The 15,349-nt window shown below is 34.9% G+C and overlaps 1 protein-coding gene across 3 annotated transcripts in view; it reads left to right on the top strand.

Annotated features, from left to right (window-relative positions):
• The window catches only part of LOC135133533 (inactive dipeptidyl peptidase 10), a 274,882-nt gene that overhangs the window by 171,757 nt on the left and 87,776 nt on the right, over positions 1-15,349 (top strand). For 2 of the 3 annotated variants that reach the window (XM_064061982.1, XM_064061981.1), the window contains exon 3: positions 14,720-14,890. In XM_064061982.1, the coding sequence (XP_063918052.1) occupies positions 14,720-14,890 (171 nt within the window). Of the gene's footprint in view, positions 1-14,154; positions 14,515-14,719; positions 14,891-15,349 lie in introns of those variants that run through there. The other variant, XM_064061980.1, reaches the window with a different exon arrangement.

Genomic DNA, 15,349 nt, shown 5'->3' with positions numbered 1-15,349 from the left:
GTGAAACGAGCCACTTGCGGCGAATGTGACAATGAACTTATAAAACACGTTTTTTACTATTTTTTCTGTTGAAGAAATTTACCGTCTTCATTTAAAAAAATCATCATCCCATGAATACCATACTTGGGTACGCTATTCGAAAACAGTGCCGTTTTTTTACCATTTGACCCTAGAATCTTAGTGAACGTAGATTTTTCCAATTCTGAATGCTGCAACACATGGTAGTTAGCCACACTACAACACGACACAACAACACCCTTGCAGCGAAATAATCCATCGTTAAAATTACCCCGGTAATAAATCAAGCGCTTTGATTTTAACGAAAATTAGAAAGCAACACCGTAGCACTTAAAATTCGCAAATTACAACACAGAAGATACGAATAAAACGGAAAATAGGAAATTATTTTCGCCTCCGCGTTTTCCAACACGAACATAAGCATTTTTTCATTTCTGAGCAAATTGCTTGTAAATTCGCCACATTCACGAACTGGCTTATCGTAAAATTGAGATCTTCTAAAACAAGCAGTTTGTTATGCTGGCTGCGATAAAGATCACACGAACTCGAAGCTGTCATGTACAATGTGCGAAATTTGAAAACGTGTGGATTTGGTTGAAGCAGTGCTGAACACCTGCGAAAAAATATTGTTTCCTCGTAGTGCGTGCTTTGGCAGAGGTCGGGGGTTCTAGCTGATTTCTGCGAGTGCGGCTGGTGGTTTATGAGCCGATTTTAGCCCTAACGCTAAATACCTATATCGTCTGTATAAATATAACACTTAAAAGTCATTTCGACTCGTTTAAATTTGATGTACACTATCCGTTCCTTCCAACTATGTTGCGCGCAAAATCCGAGCTTTATACGATCCGTCATTAAAAAACCCTTTAAAACTGCTGGAAGCAAGAAAGCATAAAAATAATCCGATTAGATTCAAATACGGTACACATAATGCATTGTTTCCGGAATGTTGTGCACTAATTTGAGTTTTCTATGATTAATCGGAACCTTTAAGCCATAAATCCAGTTTACCATTTTAAAGAAGAGAAAGGGAAAAAATTTAATGTCCTATAATTTCGTCCTCCGTTAATAACGATTTCTGAAGCTTTTTCACGGTCTTTTCAAGCGTATGTGCAAAATTTACAGTTGGGAGGAGGATTTATGGCACTCTGATGCCAAAGTATGAATTTATCGGCTATGCAAGTAATAAAGAAGGCAATAAAATGTGCAGTAAAACAATGCCACACACGAAATCTGTTGATCTGTGAATTTACAATTTCAAATTTTTTGAAAACGTTTTTATAAAATGTAAATTTTTTTGAAAATTTTCTGGTTTTAATTGCAATGGTAAGTAGTACTGTAACGTGGCTTACTTCAGATTTACCGGATACAGTCTTTTTAGGAGAGACCGTCAATCTATAAGAGAAGGAGGAGGAGTCTGCATATTATCCGTTCACGATTTTTATATAGTAGGGTTGGCCATGAAAATCTAGTGAGTTTGTTGGTATTCGATGCAGAAGAATAAATTCCCTGAACTTTTTCGTCAGGTTATGTTTTATTAAATTAAAGGTTAAAAAATATGCCAGAAATATAAACATTGTTGCCGATACTTTCAGTTTTCAGTAGCAGTGACCAAGTTAACGGTATCCATTTCTTAGAAAGCGTACAACTTTACGCTATTTAAAACAGCTATTCGGCTTTTTGTAAGAGTCTATTTCATATGTAAGGAACAAACACTAAAATTTCACTTAAACATTGTTTTTATATGAACGGGGGTTCTACATACGACTATTGTCGCATGCCACATTTAGCATCTCATCTTTAATTCTCAATCATCAGGTCGTTCTGCTCGCCCACTCTTCTATTTCCATATCTTCCAACTTCTTTTTTCACTTTTCTAAGATTACGAAAAGGGTTGGTAAAAGACAACAACCTTGCTCTAGTGCTTTGATAGGTTTAGCTTTACTGCAACATTTTTCCGGCCTTAAATTGAATTATTTATCTATATAGCTATTACTAATGCTTACGTAAGTGCTCTTTATTTGCTTTTACTAAGTACTTCCAAACGCTTATTAATAAGAACGTTACTATGCACCTTCTCCAGGTCCATGAAGAGTTACAAAAAAAAAATGAAAATGCTTAAAATTTGGGGCAAAGTAGCAACATGGATGATCTAACTAGAATTATACTTATTTTGGTGTACGTCAGGTAGTTTTTCACATACTACCTTGGTAAATTTAGAACGAAAGATGCGTAAAAATATCACCTCCCGACAAGCTACAATTCACTCCATTTCCATTATTTCGCTATGAAAATCTGCATCATCATTGTCATTTTAAAATTCAGATTCTGAATCAGATTCACCTAGCGAAATAATGAAACGGGGTATAGATTCGTACGAAAGATTTCCCATATTTTTTTCCCAATCTGCCAAAATAAGTTTTTCACAATGTTTACAAAAATTTTGCCACATGCTTGGAGTACATTTAGAAAGCGCCTCAAGTCATAAATTCTCCACCCTATTTTTTAATGAAGGTTGAGAATTTATATGCTTGTTGTAATAGTTCTTACAAAATCCCCACGCCATTTCAATTGGATTATATTGACAATGGTACGGAGGTAATCTAAGAACTTCATGACCACTTTCTCTTAATGTCTCGTCTACCAAATATCTTTTTTTTCTATTGTTTCTAAAGGGTTTAATTAAATCCCACAACTGTTTCTTCGAAATTTTTTTGTCAAATTCAACACTATGTTTAAAGAGCCATTCCTGCAATTCACATTTTTTACTAGAAAAAGTGGGTGGTTTATCCAACTGAACCGAATGATACGGTGCATTGTCTAAAACCACCACACATTTTTGGTTCAAATTTGCCAAAGCAGTAATGAGCTGCTGAACCACCCAATTTTGAAAAATTGTCCCGTCCATCGTTTTATGATAGTCCCTATCGTTATTTTTTGTATTTAAAAAATTGTTACAACCATCCAAGAAGCCCGTTGAACAACCCACGTGGAGAATAGTAAACTTTGATCCTTCAGTTTTAATTTTGGTGGGATTGCTTTTTACATCAGTATCATGCACCCAGCGACGAATGGACGAATCATTTTGATAAATCCATGTTTCACCCAAATACACGAAAGTCAAATTGTCACAAGAATTTAGAAACTGTAAATATGTTCTCAAAAAAGTAATTTTGGTTGCACGACATGTTTTTGTTCACATTGAATTTTGTGACCATTTACTTCTCTGTGTTTTTAGAACCCATTGACTTAAGAATTTTGTATAATGTGGTTCGCCCCCCTTTAAATTCCAACTGTTCCCTAGAATATGCCAAAAGAGTATCTACAGTGAAATATTCGTTTTTTTCATTAAGTTGCCAAATTTGTCGTTGCAGGTCTTTCTGAATAATTTGTAAATAAATCCGTTGGTTTTCGCTTGCCAGATAGTGATGTTTTTAAATTTTGGTCCCCTGTTGATAAAATTTTCGCGACAGTTGAACTATGAGAAAAAAAAATTAAAAAATATTTTGCAGCATATTTTTACATTACAGAAAATAAACATCTTTTTATTGCAATTTTTTGTTGCAGTAAAACTATTTTAGGCTTTTTCTTTTTAAATAATGTCGTAATGATCTGTGAATCTGTCACAATGACAAATTATCTATGGTGACAAATTTAAAATATTTGTTTGCTTGATTAAAAAATTGCGTCTAATAATTCTGATCTAATAGAAATGAAGTAGAAAAGTGTCAATCCAGCTAAAAGCAAATGTCAATCAGACTACTGACAGACAAAAAACTAAATCATCAAATCAGTTTATCCAACTTAAAGAAAAAATATCCAAGCCTACCTAGTAAGGTATATATTATATTCACGATCTTCATATAGTAGTATGAAGATCGTGAATGGATAATATACGTATCCGATTTTGTATTGTCTAATTTCACAGTCTGTGTTGTTGATAGTGACACTTCGAATGTCGAGTCCTTATTCCTGAAATTAGCTGTAAAATCGGTGTCAACTGTTCTTGGTTGTGTAACCCCATTTAGTGATTTTGATAGTGATTTAAAGTTATTTAATGCGTTGACTGTCTTAGCTAATGACTACTTCTCATTTGTGGAGATTCTAATAGTGTTACGTTGAACGGATATTTAAAAAGGCGTCGGTAAAATTCAACAATTTATTTCTTAGTAACTTAAATTTACACGACTAACTATTACAGCGATTATGTACAGAATAACTCCTTGGTGCAACTTGAATGAATTCGTTCACTGGATTGTACTGGCTGACTGAATAATCTCGTTCCCGAAGGTGGCCTCTATTTAAATTCATACTTCCCTTCTAGATGTTTCACAATCGAAGTCTTTCTGGAATATCCGTCGCGATTTCGGCTTCCAGGCTTTCGTTTAGCGAACGCTGCCCGGGCGCCGTCACCGACGATGAGTCACTCATAATCGTCGTACATACTAGAACCCATAGGCGTCGTACAGGAGCAGCGTATGGGTTTCTTTCGTAACACTGCCCACTCTTTAGTCCTGATCGCCCCGATCAGAAACGTCAACGGTATATGAACCTTCCCAGTTTGGTGACAACTTCGGGCAAGGACATTTTCTTCTTCGGGGATTATAAAGCCTTACCAAATCCTCTGCTTGGAATCCTATTGAGTTACCCTTGAGGTCGTAACGTGTTTTCATTCTGTCACTAACCACCCGGCAACTTCTTCTTCAAGTCATCGACGTAATCAATGACCTCTTTTGGTTCTTCACTCGGAGATCCGAACAACATGTCACATGGCAGACGAAGTTCTCTTCCGAATACTATGCGCACCGGTGTCTGACCGTTCCTGTTATACACAGCTGAACGATAAGCTAGTAGGAACAATGGAAGGTGTTGATTCTAATCTTTCTGATGTTCGGCCACCACCTTCGAAAGATGTTCTTCCATGGTACGATTGAACCGTTCTACCATTCCATCTGACTGTGGGTGCAACGGCGTAGTCTTTCTTCCGTATCCCTAGGATTTCAGTAACTCTTTGGAATAGGTTTGACTCGAAGTTTCTGCCTTGGTCCCAATGGAATTCCATTGGGACCCCAAACCTGGATCCAAATGTCAATCAGAATTTCTCAAATTTCTTCATTCGATCATGCATACATTTCATTCGATCTTCCATTCTGTTCTCCATTCGATCTTCTATATATTCTATCGATTTTTCTAACTCACTCTTTATTTGAGGTTCGACATCCTCTTTTCTTTTCGATCTATCAAGACCATTTGTTCCTTAATTCCTGTTATTTCATTTTTGTTTGCTTCCACTTCCGTTTGGAATTTTTTAGTTAGGCTGGTGATTATGTCATCTTTTTGTTTGTCTATTTTTGCGTCCATCATTTCCATTTTTTCGTCCATTTCCTTGTTTCTTGCATCCATTTTTCATCCATTTTTTTCCATTCTTGCATCCATTTTTTCTTCCATTTCTTTATTGCTGGCGCCCATTTTTTCCATTCCTGTGCTCATTTCGTCTTTCATTTCTTTACTTCTTGCGTCCATCTGTGCGAGCATAGCCATCATCTGCTTTACTTGTTCCTCCATTTTCGTAGCACGAGCTCTAGTCTCGATAGGCATAAATTCGTCAGAATTCTTGTCCAATCTGCCCGGAAGTCGTCGTAAAACGAGTTATTAATCTCAAATCTCACTTCCGACACCAGTGTTACGATGGACGAGTTTTTAAAAATAGACGTGGGTAAAACTCAACAATTTATTTCTTAATAGCTCGAATTTACACAGCGACTATGTCCAAATAATTCTGGCGCAACTGAATTTGTTCACTGGACTTCTCACTGACTGAATCAACTGCATAATAATCGTTCCCGTAGGTGGTCTCTATTTATACCCAAACTCTCCTTCTCGAGGTTTCGAGATCGAGGTCTTTCTAGATTGCCCATCGCGATTTTTGATTCCTGGCTTTTCTCCGGTCGCCGCCACCGACAATGAGTCATTAGCGCCGTACATACTAGAACTCATAGGCGTCGTACCGGGGCGGCGTATGGGTATCTTTCGTAATAGTATTGTATGATTGCATAGAAACTTAAGATTGGGAACATCGTAATGTTTGTAATTTTATTTAGTTATTTATTTTACATTGTACTTTTGTAAGTGATTGATAGTGTTAGAACAGATATTGGGGTTCACGATATTTGGATAGCAGTAGATGAAACTACAAATTCTAATGGACAATACGTTGCAAACATTGTAGTATTCATAATTTTGTTGCGTAATGCTAAATTAAATGAAACATTTTAGGTTACTATGGAATTTGACTCCAGATTGTCGAATGCATCGCCGATGTATGTAAAATAATAAAATAAATGTGGATAAAAAAAAGCACGTAGCGCAAAATTTATTTTTCCTAAAACTTGCCTAAAGCGCCTATTTTGCTATTTTTCGGGCCTAAATCCCCGTTTTTATCGCCCATTTTGGGTCCTATTTTAGCCTAAATTCCGCTCTTTAAACATTAGATTTTGTACAGCAACACCCTGAATACTTTTACAACTTTAGATTCTTGGTTCCTAGTTTTGTCAATAAATCACACCCTATATTTAAGCTAGATATAGCTCTAACTAAAAACGACCCTTCGAAAGCCTCAAAAAATCTTTATGGTTCGAATAAACTGGCTGTATGTAGCACAGTTCATTAAAAAATATTCTGTACTAAATTAAGCTTTTCACAAATAACGCTTAAAAACAAAGTAGAGTCGTGGGCGCCGAAGTCTAAAAATAATCCAATCGGGTCAAGTTCAATCTCAATACTCACATACATTCCGTTTCTAGAGTATTTTAGGCACAACTCGGGAGCAAAGGTTGCAAACCTCTTAAAACAATAAAAGTGGGAAACACTAAAAGCTCAAATTTTTACAAAATGTGGTTTTTATTTATTTGGATTAAATGATTTTGACACGGTTTTCTAGCCTTAAATTGTTGTGAGAGAAAACTGTTCATCCGGTATGAGCAACCTTTCAAAACTACTCTGGAACTGTTGTGGACTTAAAACTTTTAAATTAGATTGACTCGTTGCGGAAACTGTCCGAATAAAATTTGTGCTTTGTAGGATATCCTTTAAAACAAACTTTCATTAATTGCAAGCGAACTGATAAAGTACATACATTTTCTCCTGCTAGTACACATCTTTTCAAGATTTCAGAAAGGGTTGTTCGACCCTTCATCAGAATGGCTGTAGCGTTAGCTTATTCCCATAAAGGGCTCGAATAATAACTGAAAAGACCAATTCTCTGAAATAATCTGCACAGATTAGCTTTTGATGTCGTTTATGTGATTTTGATCTTTGATATATTCTGTTCACAATTTGAAGATCTACCACCTGTAGATTCATTTTGTAACCCATTCAGTATCCGAACCAGTGACGATTTAATTTATACAAGCGCATCAAAAACAGCGAAAATTGCAGCGTTTGTGGATTTTCAGACCGATAATAATTTAACCCGGAGTGCATTTTTGACGCTTTGTGCGAAAACTAATTGCAAAAATGCGTGCGGAACTGAATAATTAAGTTCAATTTACATACAAATATTGCGTTAAGACCCGATTTACAGTCGTGCTTAATCACATCATTAACTTAATCACGCAGTTGAGCGATCACGTAATCGAATTCAGCTAGATTCTCAGATTTATGGGTTAATCGCACATTAGATTTTAATTCCAATTAAATATTCAATTTGCCTACTACAAGTAGGTTCTGAGTGGTGTAATTTTGTTTATCTTAAGTTTTATCGGTTCGAAAACCACTGTTGTACGTGTTTGAAACGCATTATAAGTAATTAGAGGAAAAGCTATTTTTCAAACTTGAGTACTCTTTTTTGCATTCCCTTGAAATATAACGTTTGAATGGATTATTTAATGGTTTTTATATTTAGACTACATCTGCCAAGTTTGAACTCATCTGATGTTGTTAGTAAGAGAAAAGTGACACCAGAAATCTCAAGTATGTGATGGTAAGATCCAATTAACTAAATGGATTGTACTGTGAAAGTAGGGTTATTTCTGTCACAATTAGAATCTATTCCAGTTGGTGTTATACAGGGTTCAGTCCTAAGACCAATTTCATTTTTATTTACATTAATGATGTGCCTGTAAACTCAAAATCATTGAAAACAACCCTAAGTATGTGCTGACGACACCATTATGGTCAACATAGGTAAAAACCTAATAGAGCTTAAAGTTTTAACAAATACAGCATTAAAACAATAAAAAATCTTGCATTACAAACACAATTGTCGTAAACGTTATAAAAACCACGTCTCTTATTTTTTCTTTAAAATTTAATAGACATCTTACTTTTGAGCCTGTAAATTTGGTAAATTGTCATTATAGTGGAAATAGGTGACCTAATTCAAATGGTGATCCGGCTCAAAGGACCAAAATGGGTGACCTAATTTAAACGATGATTTTGCCGAGGACCAGGTTACAATGGATGTCTTGGATTTGAAACTATCACTATAGCTTTGTCAAAACGTGGATCATCATTCACATTAGGTCACGCAGTTGTGATATAACAGGGACGTTATTTCCACAGTTATTTTTATTTCAAATATACTTCTGTTTAATACCAAAATGCCCGAGGACCACGTTCAAAAACTCACTTATTCTATGTTAATGTTTGTGAAATGGGCTCTGATATAATTGTCATAAATGAATCTTGGCTGAGTGACTTTATTCAAAATTTTGAGGTGTGGAAGCTATTGAAATCTTTCTTTTTGATCAAACCGTTCTAATGATTGGTGATTTCAATTTATCGAAGTTTAGTACTCCATCTGCTACCTGTTCTTTTGTGATTCACTTCAACTGACTCAGCAAAATGGTATTGGTAACTTAAATCATAAGCAGTTGGATCTTCTTTTTGTCTAATCTACAGGGGGTTCAAGTAAAACGTGAGGAAAATCCATTCGTTCCCGAAAATCCATTTTTTCCGACGCTCTCAGTTTCGTAGAATTTTTTTTCCCCTTCTATATGTAGCTTTGCTTATCATTTTCGCACTTTATATGAGAGTCTTTTTGCTAGTGAATGGACCTTCTCAGAACAGTTTGTCGATGTCAATTATTTTTTTCCCTCGTCGAGTCGTACCTTTCAAACAGAGTAGAGTATGTCTCCTACGATGGATCTAAATCAAAAGATTACATCTCAACATCACGACATCAGGTGTCCCGCAAGGATCTACCCCTGGACCTTTGTTTTTTTATGTTATTCATAAACGACCTTTTGGGATTCGTTAGGTGTCCCACTTGCTTATACTGATGATTTGAAAATATTGGTTTCTATTTCCTCCGTTACCGACGTGAAATTTCTGCAGGATAATTTAAATATCATTGCACAATGGTCGTTCTTAATATTAATAAATGATATTTTCTTTAGTTCTCTCGTCAACTTATTTCAGTCTCTTCCTCCATAGATTTTGCCTTTTTTTCAATATACCTAGTTATCTTTTCACAACAAGAACTTAAAAATGTTTGAAATGGTAAATTTGTGTAGGGAAATATGGATTTTGCATTTACACACCGCCCCTCGATCTGGCAACGAATGAAAAATTCATCACAATTAAGTTCGACACGCAAGGATGGAGCTTAATCTTTGGCTTGATTTTTTATTTAATATACATAGTGTTTTTTGAACAACACGTTACTGAAAACATGTTTTACATGAAATTTCTTGTAGAGAAGCAAGGATTTTAATCTCCACACTTTAACTCACAATGAACAGAAAAAATTCATTACAATTGAGATAGGGTGGGTGGGCGGGGCAATTATTTTGCCTTTTTTTAATATACTTAGTTATATTTTCATGACACGAACTTAAAACATGTTTAAAATGGTCAATTTTTGTGGGGAAATATGGATTTTGCAATCATACTCCGCCCCTCGGTCTGGCAACGAATGAAAAATTCTTCACGATTAAGTTCGACATGGAAGATGGGGCTTAATCTTTGGCTTTATTTTTAACTTAATATACAGAGTACTCTTTGAGCAAAACGATAATTAATAAAATAATGTTTACCTGAAATTTCTTGTAGAGAAATAAAGATTTTAAGCTCCACCCCCTTGACTCACAAAAATAAAAAAAATTCATTACCATTGAGCTAGGGTTGGTGGGCGGGGCATTTATTTTGTATTTTTTAATTATACTTAGTTATCTTTTCATGACACGAACTTAAAACATGTTTATAATGGTAAATTTTTGTAGTGAAATATGGATTTTGCAATTACACTCCACCCCTCGGTCTGGCAACGAATGAAAAATTCTTCACGATTAAGTTAGACATGGAAGGATGGGGCTTAATCTTTGGCTTTATTTTTTACTTAATATACTTAGTGTTCTTTGAACAAGACGATACTTAAAACATGTTTTACACAAAAGTTCTTGCAGAGAAATAAAGATTTTAAGCTCCACTCCCTTGACTCACAATGAATAAAAAAATTCATTACAATTGAGATAGGGCGGGTGGGCGGAGCATTTATTTTGCCATTTTTTATTATACTTAGTTATCTTTTCATTATACGAACTTAAAACATGTTTATAATGGTACATTTTTGTAGGGAAATATGGATTTTGCAATTACACTCCGCCCCTCGGTCTGGCAACGAATGAAAAATTCTGCACGATTAAGTTCGACATAGAAGGGTGGGGCTTAATCTTTGGCTTTATTTTTTACTTAATATACTTAGTGTTCTTTGAACAAGACGATGCTTAAAAATATGTTTTACACAAAAGTTCTTGCAGAGAAATAAAGATTTTAAGCTCCACCCCCTTGACTCACAATGAATAAAAAAATTCATTACAATTGAGATAGGGCGGGTGGGCGGGGCATTTATTTTGCCATTTTTTATTATACTTAGTTATCTTTTCATTACACGAACTTAAAACATGTTTATAATGGTACATTTTTGTAAGGAAATATGGATTTTGCAATTACACTCCGCCCCTCGGTCTGGCAACGAATGAAAAATTCTGCACGATTAAGTTCGACATAGAAGGGTGGGGCTTAAACTTTGGCTTTATTTTTTACTTAATATACTTAGTGTTCTTTGAACAAGAGGATACTTAAAAACATGTTTTACACAAAAGTTCTTGCAGAGAAATAAAGATTTTAACCTCCACCCCCTTGACTCACAATGAATACAAAAATTCATTACAATTGAGATAGGGCGGGTGGGCGGGGCATTTATTTTGCCATTTTTTAATATACTTAGTTATCTTTTCATTACACGAACTTAAAACATGTTTATAATGGTAAGTTTTTGTAGGGAAATATGGATTTTGCAGTTACACTCCGCCCCTCGTTCTGGCAACGAATGAAAAATTCTTCACGATTAAGTTCGACGCGGAAGGGTGGGGCTTAACCTTTGGTTTTATTTTTTACTTAATATATGTAGTACTTTTTGAGCATCACGATACTTAAAACCATGTTTTACATGAATTTTTTTGTAGAGAAATAAGGATTTTAAGCTCCACCCTCTTGGCTAACAATGAATAAAAAAATCATTACACCTGAGGTACGGTGGGTGGGTGGGGCTTACGTTTTGCCTTTTTTTTTCTTAATATGCGTAGTCTTCTTTTCACAACAAGAAACTTAAAACATATTTGAAACAGAAAATATGAAAATTCATCACGACTGAGATCCAGACAGATGGGTGTGATTTATCTTTTGGCTTTTTTTTTATTTAATACATATAGTTTTCTTTGAGTAACACGATCATTGAAGAACACGTTTCATATAGTCAGTGATATAGTAATTCTTGCAGAAAAATACGGATTTTACAATTAAGCTCCATCCCCGCAGCTCACGACGAACAAAGAAAAATCGTCACAATTGAGATAGGGTGGGTGGGTGGGGCTTACATTTTCCTTTTTTGTTCTTAATCTACATAGCCTTCTCTTCACAACAAGAAACTGAAAGCATGTTTAAAATGGCAAATTTTATCCCCTACACCTCTCTACAGATTTACCCGTTTAAACAGTTTTCAATTCCTTGTAGTGAAAAGAAAACTCTAGGTCCATATGTTAAGAAAAAAAAGGCAAATTTCAAACCCCGCCCACCCGCCCTCATCTCAATTGTGATACCTTTTTTATTCGTTGCAAGCCGAAGGGCGGAGCTTAATTGCAAAATCCTTGTTGCTCTACAAGAAATTAGCATGTGCAACATGTTTTTGAACATCATTTTGTTGATAGAAAATTATATATGTCAATTAAAAAAGGACAAAATAACATGGCGACAATAAGATATGCAAATGTAAGAGATTATTTGGAAGTTTTCGTTGAATTTATTTTTTATCTACAAAAATTTCTTACTGGGTTATTTTGTCGGGAGCTATTTTGACAGCTCAAAATGGAAAAATATATTGACGAACTCAAAAAATATTTTTTATTTTGACACATTTGACACCTGACCTGTAAATGAGAGAAAAACCTGGAGGAAGGAGTTTCGAAAAACCAAATTAAATGTTCCAAAAATCATAAAAACGTAAAAAGCTAATACAAACACACAAAAGTAATTTAAACAGAAATTAAAAAAATCCATATATCACTGAAAATGGAAAAGGCTGCTTTAAAATAGTAAATCACTAGTCAAAACTAATACTGTTCACTTTTAGCTCTTCAGTTGAATACATTGATTATTTAAAAATTCTGTTTTTCAATGTCGGGAACCAGAAACAATCTAAAGGTGTCAAATCAGGTGATCGAGGTGGATCGATATGGTCTGTATGGGAGTTAAGGCGCCTTTACATTTAATGATTTTATCATAAGGAACCTGTCATAAGGACAGTCACTCAGAAAATCATATTGAAATTTTGTCTGACAAAAGGATTAGAGATCCGTCGCTATTTCAAAAAGATGGTTATTGTCGTGCGCTAAATCACATGGCGGGCTGCTCAATGATTTATGAACTGATAAATTCATGTGAAAAATTTTATGATTTAATCTCATAATGTAAAGCCACCTTTAATTAAACTGTCATCATAAAATTCCCTTAGAAAGTTCACTTGTTGAGCTGTTGTGCCATCATGTTGAAAATATCGATTCTGCAATTCTTCAAGATAAAACTGGTCAACAAATGGGACCAAATGGTCTTCTTCGAGAAATGGCACAAGAAATTACAATTTTTTTGTGGATGTAATGGCGTTTCTTCCAATTTTTACACTCCACATACGAGTTTGCATATCCTAATAGATGAAATGAGGCTTCATTACTAAAAAAGTTATAGTGAGAAGATCGTTGTTCTTGTTTGATTAAACCACTTAAAATAAATCATTCTCATCATAATCAGGTTCTTGAAACACCTGTATTTTGTAGGAAATAGCATTAGGTCTTTTTTAATAGTTCTGTGATAATATGACATGTCAACTTGTTACGAACCTTTTTAAAGATGTATGGGTGTCATTCATCACCTGTCGGACCTGTTGGCCTCTGGAGTTACTTTTGTTAATGTGCGACTTCCTGATTTCGTCTTAATTCCACCAGTTTTACGAAACAATTTTGTCACATAACTGAGTGTCCTTAAAAAATTTCTTATGATCTGCCCAGAACATTTTTCTCGAAATGAAAATTCTGCTTCGGTGCCAAAACACCCATAGATAGTTTTGATTTACTCTCAAATAGATGTGGCATTAAAAAAGACTGATTTTTTCGATAACTGGAAAACAAATAAATATTTTCGCATAGGTATGTATTATTGTGTTTACTCTTAGTCTGTATGTTGTCTTGTAAATAGGTTGCAACCTCTTAAACAAAAAATTTCGGGTTTAAAATTATGTCTTTTCTGGAATCCCACTATTTGTGTGAAATGAATTTTATGATATGTAGTCTTTATTACGACTTTTAATGTCTTTAGATGTTTATCAGTTATTGACTACTTTATAGTAATTAATTAATTTTATTAATGACAAATCTCCATCATTTGTGGAAATAAACACTATTATATTGAAATATTAGATAATAAAAATTGGAATGAACACATCCTGACACGTGTTGATAATCATAAAATCAATTCAAACAATGATTAAGTCATAAATCTAAACCAAAACACTCTCATTTGAATAACGGTTTCATCAACCGCAATTGTTGATGTGGGAGTTGCGAAAATCAGCTAGATAACCCCCCCACATGTGAAGTTTCACGTCCTTCGTGCTAATCTAACTCAACTATTAGTTCCAAAAATACCCGCAAGTTTTTCAGTGGTTCGTTTATGTACACAAATCAGCGAGTCAAACAGGCTAGAAATATGAACAGCAACACATGTTGGTAGTTCTTGACGCGTTTTCGCATCAGTATGGACGGCTCACACGTTTCTGTGGAAAGAAGCCGCACAAGAGGCAGTGACAGTGAAATGTTGGAACTATTAAACGCCGGTGTTGATGAAAATGCGGTGAAAGTTGATAAAAGACTGAGTTGCTCGGAGCCCAGCAGTCGCAGAAAAATTAGTTGCAGGCAATGCGGGGCGCCCCACGAGGGAGTCTGCGAAGTACATATCTTTTATTAAACCGAAAACCATGTGAGAATTAACCACGTAATTTATACAGCAGCTGCGGTACACAGAAATTCACACATTTGTTCACGTCATGCGAGCTTAACTTTGCGCTTACAAGTAACCCTTTTTAAGAGTAGAGTAGTTTGGGGAGGAGAGATGCTAACTTGTTTAACTGATAATTGCTCGTTTCTGTGTTTAGGAGCTAGCATTACATGAAGATGAGGGACACAACTGGTGGTCGATCATATTTTCTTTGCTCGTCATTGGGCTTGTCATCTCAGGAATTGTAGCGGCTATTTTCTTAGTGGGTTATGTTGATGAACTTCTCTACTGGCATGGGACGAGGATGCAGCTCGACGAATACCTACAGGTAATGACACATTTCTAATATTATTATATTAGTAATAAGCTCCATTTTACGAATAATTTATAGATTCATTATAGGTCCTAGATTATCAAAAGTAGGTCTTCCGTTTTTATTTAATTATCACATGTTCTAATTAACTATTGAACTGATCCTTGTGAAATTTTTTGCGCGTTTTAAGAATAAAAAATTTAAATCATTTTTTTCTCGTTAGACTTTTCACAACTTTCACATTTTTCTTCAACATGTCGAGTTCAGTTCAGAAAATCTTTCTTTAGGCAAGTTATCACACAAGTATTGTTTTGAGTTTATGGTTTCTTGGAAAAATGTGTTGTTATTGTTAGTACGTATTACACTCCGTATACCCAAATTGATATATATGTTCTTGCTAGAATTGATTATGTCATCACCAAATTTTGTAATGGAACAATTCACTTGAAACATGCGAATAGCATGCCTACCTTT

This window comes from Zophobas morio, unplaced genomic scaffold, assembly GCF_036711695.1.
Source record: "Zophobas morio isolate AGI-343-1 ecotype UQ-CSIRO unplaced genomic scaffold, CSIRO_AGI_Zmor_V1 ptg000022l, whole genome shotgun sequence".
Taxonomy (NCBI): Eukaryota; Metazoa; Arthropoda; class Insecta; order Coleoptera; family Tenebrionidae; genus Zophobas; species Zophobas morio.
Note: the sequence above shows the minus strand (reverse complement) of the source record. Positions and strands in the feature narration are given on the sequence as shown.